At 31.2% G+C, this 6205-nt stretch overlaps 1 protein-coding gene across 1 annotated transcript; it reads right to left on the bottom strand.

Annotated features, from left to right (window-relative positions):
- Nucleotides 1-1041: 1041 nt before the first annotated feature.
- On the bottom strand, nt 1042-4194 carry LOC108484040 (protein DUF642 L-GALACTONO-1,4-LACTONE-RESPONSIVE GENE 2-like). Its single transcript, XM_017787658.2, has 3 exons — nt 4008-4194; nt 2003-2515; nt 1042-1734 (listed from the first exon to the last, which is right to left on the bottom strand). The coding sequence occupies exons 1-3, from the start codon at nt 4078-4080 to the stop codon at nt 1196-1198; spliced, it is 1125 nt and encodes a 374-aa protein (XP_017643147.1). The 5' UTR covers nt 4081-4194; the 3' UTR covers nt 1042-1195.
- Between the last annotated feature and the right edge of the window lie 2011 nt (nt 4195-6205).

Genomic DNA, 6205 nt, shown 5'->3' with positions numbered 1-6205 from the left:
TAGTTGGGAATTCGAAGAATGATCGTTGGAGTGACAACAAGGAGGTGATTGAAATGTTTCTAGCTACTAATGCATTGCAGAGGATAACACTTCAGCTATGATCAGGCATGTCAAAGCATCCTAACAATAGATGATGAAGTATCTATTTTAGAATATCCACCGGGAAGCCAACAATATCGCCACAGACCTTATAACCGGGTTTGGTCTAGTTACAAATCCCATCCGAAAGCATCGAGGAGCTCATCACTAGAAATTGACTGGGTATTCATTATATTAGTTGTGACAATTTGGAGATTGAGAGTTGGTTCACCACACTAATTATTGATATTCAGTGAAAGGGTGGTGGAGGATGGTTCAATTGAAGAGTGGAGAGCCATAGGTGGTTGAGTATGGTGGTAGAGACTCAGAAAGAGAAAGTATCAATTAAGAGAGAAAAAGTATAATGAGTGTCTTGGATAGTTCTTGGGCCCCGAGGATTTTATAAAGGATGTTGTTGGTTCCTTTCTGAGATTACGCACATAGTTGAAGAATTGAAAATTAAAGAGTTTGCACATAGTTAGACTAGACTCCATGGCATATAGGTAATTTATGAGGAAGGATGCTATCACTTGAGCTTCTAGTTTGTCATGGTTTCGCCTAGTTAAGGACTTCAAGGCGCTTTCACTCTATGAATTTGCAATGGCTCTTAATAAAATTGGGAGAGAAAAAAATTTGAACCGAAGACAATGCCGGACTTGTGTGATGTGCCCTTCAACTAATGATTTCGTAGGGCTCTCTAACAATACCAAGGCACATCAACAAAAATAAAAGAAAATTAAAAAATTGGTCGAGTCAAGCTAGGACCTTAACTATTGAAATCTAAGCTCGTATCAAATTTTAAACGAATTTAATTTTTTAAGCCCATTTTTAAGACATGATATTTTTGTCCATAACTTTTTAAAAATCGGATAAGTCTTCGGGTTTAAACGAATAGTCCAACTTTTATATTACATATACATTGCGATTACTGAAAAAGGATGAAAAAGAATTTGGCTCACACCATTTAATTTAACGAAGAAAGTAGATACATAAATGTAAACATTGGTGGTGAACTCATTAATTTGTTACATTAAATAATCCTAAAGTAAACCCCTAAATGGATGAAACACATTAATTTGTAGCATAATCAATGCAAAACAAATTTAAAACATGAATTTTACAAATGATGCAATTTTCGAATACTAACCAACTTCACATCATCCACCACCGGTCCACAGAGAGAACCCGAGTTGTCATTTTTCATGGTGTAAAACGTGCTATAGAACATTATCCTGGTTCGTGTCGAGTCAGCTTTAAATCGTAGTCTCGCTTGCTTGAATCCTCCTTTGCCTTTCGAGTCATACGTGACCTTGACAGTGTTCTTGTTAGCGAATGCCTCGACCACCATGGAACCTTCGCATGCATTGTTAGCATCACCAATGGTGAAGGAAAGGACGTAGTCCCGACCGATTGTCGTCCTCACGACTTGTGAGAGGGAACTTTCTTTACCAGCTATGAGTTCAATTGCTCGCTTGCCTTCGGGGACGGTGAAGTGGTCGCTGTCGATGTACTTAACGGCTTTGAGGGAGTCGATAATCCAACCAGGTAATGGACTGTGATCATCTTCAATGTGGGGTGGAATTATGACACCTTCGGACACTGGTCCTGAAAAGATGTAAGGACCTTCTTCGAAATTTCCGTTCTTTAATAGATTCACTGCAAATGTTGGATCAAACATGTTAGCTATCCTCAAACTTTCCATAGGGGTTGAATCAGTTCGGCTTTTAAATTTTCAAATCATTTGAGTTTGGATCAATTTTTGGTTATTTTCAGTTCGGACCATTTCGAACCTAGTCATCTTGCTTTTAGGTCATTTAAGTTTACTTATTCAGATCATTTCTAATTTAGTTCATTCTAAGTTCCATTAGATAAATTCAAGCTATTAATTTTTTATAGTCAAATCGAGTTTCATGTTTGTCTTTACCTCGGGTGCGTTTTGGAGGGTACAAGGTCTTCAATGCGACGGAATCAATAAGAGGGCCACAAGCAGCATCTTCCTCCACACCAGGATTATGTATCGAGATCTCAATTACAGACTCAGAAGCCTGGAATGCCCACGCATACGAATCCCATCCATTGCTACTATACATCGTCTGAATCGGGAACAAACCAAAGTCGTTTTTCTCGTAGTTCGGAGAAACCGAAACATTCAACTTTTCCTCTTGTGCACATGTCCGAGCCGCGCTGAAGGTTAGAGAGTAAAACATGCCTTTAATCACCTTAATCTTCTGCTTAATCAATGCCTCATTGCCTAACCTAACTGCAAAGCCTCCTTCAGGTACTATTAGCAACATGTCACCTTGTTTTTGACCTGATTTGATGTACTCAACATAGCCTGAAATTTCCCAATTCGGTATTGCTTTGGGGCTCATCACTTTAGTTCCTTTCAATTCCGATGGCTTAGGCCCATACTCAAAATTTCCATTTGGCAACAAACCTAAAAATAAAAAATAAAAAAAAAATAGATTTTTAATTCATTTTAAGTGTGACCCTAATTTTTTATGAATCTCATGTGAGAAAGGAATGATGTTGAATGACAAATACAAATGTTATTCATTAATGTCCTATTGAAGTTTCATTTATTAATGTCAAGATGGTCCTATTGACAAATGTTCTAAGGACCATCAAAGAATCTATGTTGGACCATAGCTCTTATGTTGGAAATGGTTTTAATGATAGAAACCAATTTCCCATTTAGATTCTCCTTCAAAAGGAAATGTTTTAATTGATGCACATGCACATCAATGACCAAATGTATAGTTTTTCACTTTTTACTGGATCCTAGGTTAATTGGCAATGACACGAAAATAATTAACATATGATATGAAGTATCTACCAAATTAGTCGATGTTCTAATTGAATTTTAAAATATTAATATTGTAACAATTAAATTTTTTCATCAATTTAACACTATAATTATTATTTTGAATGTTAAATATTAACTCGAGTATTTTGAATATATCTTACGTTAGATTTAAATTAACATTTAATTTAAAATTAAATGCTATAATGAGTAAAAAGCTTAATTAAAATAATAATGATATTTTAAAACACTTAAAATCTATGCCTATGTATGGCTAAAACATGTAGGGGTCAGTTTGGTAAGATAGATGCCAAAGCTATGCATGTTATTTACTGTCAGGTTGTCGTGCAAAATGTGCCAAATCGATCTGGTTTCACGTGGATGAAGGGTGCAGCATATGTAGCATGCAATTTTATTAAAAATCTATTTATTTCTATTATAAATTTTTTATACATCACAATGAAATATACATGATGCATCACATGTTATTATTTAGTTATCTTGTCAATTACTATAGTTTTCTATAATAAAATAAATAAAATTTTTAATAAAAAATTAGTTTACTCCTTAATCAAACGCAGAACGAAATTTTAAGATCTAAGAACAATAGATCTGGCAACTTACGTTTTTGTTAGTATTGCTTTTTTTTTTTCACTATTTTAACCCATTTATATAAATTTCAATAAATTTATATTTATATATAATTATATGATATTTTATCGTACACAATTTTTTCCATTAATATACCAAGTACAAAATGTAGGGTGACTAATAGTCTCCAACTACCATGGGAAAGGAGAAAAAAGATGGAAACTGAGATGCATTTATTTAGGCTAAACAATACAAGATTTCTTCAACTTCAACTTCATCTTCCTCACCTTGTGTGTTCAGAGTTTAAATGAAAGTTATGTAATATTTCGAAGAGCCATGAAATGTGTTCCATTCTTACAAGAGATGAATTAATTCTCGATCATATGATTAAAAAACGAGATGAATAATCACCACCTCACAGCTAACGAGTATATATCAAATCATTTTACTACATACAACACATAAAATTTACACTCAATGAAAAAAAAGGCAATGCAAAGAAGCTTAAGCATGGATTACAGAGAAGTGAGCTTACCATCATTGAGAGAAGAGGCTAATTGAGAAGTGGCGCAAAATAAAAACAGCACCACTGCTATGAGTCTCTGCATTTTTCTTTTAAAAAGGCAAAAACAGGGAGAGGAAAGAAAGAAAAAGGGAAGGAAAAAGTAGAGAATTTGAATGGGAAAATCATGAGGGCTAGTGTGAGGCTTTTATTTGCTTAGTTCTAAAAGAAAGCCCTTACTATTTACCAAAACTACATGAATGCCATTATATTTTATATATAGTTTAATGATTAATTTAATATTTCTTTGATTATCTAATTAAAAAATTAGAAATTAGAGTTCCGTGTGTTGGTCTGATTGTTAGGGTCTTCATCATTTCAGGTGTGACTTGAATTCAAGTCGTGTTGTTGTTAGAGTTTTGTACTCCTTTTGTAATTCACAAAAAAAAATAAAAATTACAAAATTCTATTTTCACCCACGTTATGGGTAAGGGCAATATTGGCTCAATTCGGTTGGTTTTTTTTTTTTTAGATTTGTTGAACCATCCGTTATAATTGGATTAAGCTCGATTCGGTTCTTAATTTTTCATATTAAGTTTGGGCTTTAGATTTGTAGACTTATTTTGACCAAATGAGTTTTGTTTTATGGATTTTGAATATTATTTGACAAAATTTCAAGGTCTTTTTTATAAATACTCTAAATAATAATTTTTCAATAACTTTTAAATTGTTTTTCACTATTTTTGAGTATAAAATATTTATTCTTATATCATAAATATTAAAATTAATTATATATTAAATAGAAAATAGAATTAGGTTTGGTTTTGGGTAACTTTGGCTTATAACCATCCAGATACCTTAGCTCGAAGTCAGTTTTTATGTTCTTGCTCAACCCTAATTGTGGGTGTGACATAATCTAATAATAGATTAAAAGTCATCCAGTGTTAATTAACTAATTTGTGACAATTAATGAAAATAAAACATTTAAGATATTTAAAATAAATATTAATAATTTTATTTAACAAGAAAAAAATAAAATTGTAACTTTCTTTAAAAATCAATCTATATTTATATAAGGATTATTATTTGATACACTAATAGTGAATTTTTTTACTCTTGAAACAATTTAAAATTTTACCACAGTTTTATTTTTATTAAATACAACTTAAAGATACGTGCTAATTCTTTTAATCTTGCTTGTTAAAAATCTTGATACTAACGTATTCAGAGGTAAAGCTAAAAATCATTTTATAGACCAAATTTGAATTATAATTTTTGGAAGGGGCAAAATACAGTTCTAACATTATACTAATTTATAACTTTTAGAATGACTTTAATACAATTTTATTATTTTTGCGAGCAACGTCACTGCCTATCCCTTTTATTCCTGAATAAATTAAATAATTATCTTTTATATAGTCACTAATTTTAGAGGGATTAAAATAAAATTTTAGAAATTTAAGGGTTGAAATTAAAAAATTTATTTAAAAAAAACTTAAATTGAATACTTCATAATTAAAAGGATACTTCCTACCCCCCTTTATCTATGTCCCAAAGCATGAGCAGGGCTCTAATAACATGCTCTTTTCATCTTGTAGTGTAGTAAATGGATTTTAATATACATAAACATATAACAGTTTTTTTCTTTTGATGAATTACAAGAAGAAGTAAAATCTTAACTGTAACACGATTAATGTAACTTGATCTAGACCACATCTATAGCGGTGAACACCCTAATTATCAAATCAATACAAGAGATTCATCGATATTTTAATTTTAATTGTAAAATAAATATTAATTCCGGCTAAGTGATTTTAATTAAAAACCTTAAATGGCTGAATTTGGTAATACGTTTGGATTATTTATATATAAGTTTGTCTTAAAAGTTGGGGACTCAATTGCTTGGAACAATGCTTGTGGTTCTTAAATAAATGAAACGTAATTTAGAGGTGAAAAAATGATTTCAGATTTGGTGTTCTTCTGGTGAAGGTTTAGGACAAGCTATTTCAAAGCCACGTGGGATATCTATCCTCAAATTGTTGCATTGTCGGTTAAGGATTAATTTTGTGTAAGAATAAAAACTATTTCAATTTCACGAGGTTAAGTAATTTATACTCTTGATTATATATATATTTTAAAAATAATATTTAGTTTCTAAATTTAGTAATTTTTTTCTTATTAGTTTTTAATTTTAATAATTCTTTTAATTTTTATTTCGTGATGACATGGCA

This window comes from Gossypium arboreum, chromosome 6 (genome assembly GCF_025698485.1).
Source record: "Gossypium arboreum isolate Shixiya-1 chromosome 6, ASM2569848v2, whole genome shotgun sequence".
Taxonomy (NCBI): Eukaryota; Viridiplantae; Streptophyta; class Magnoliopsida; order Malvales; family Malvaceae; genus Gossypium; species Gossypium arboreum.
Note: the sequence above shows the minus strand (reverse complement) of the source record. Positions and strands in the feature narration are given on the sequence as shown.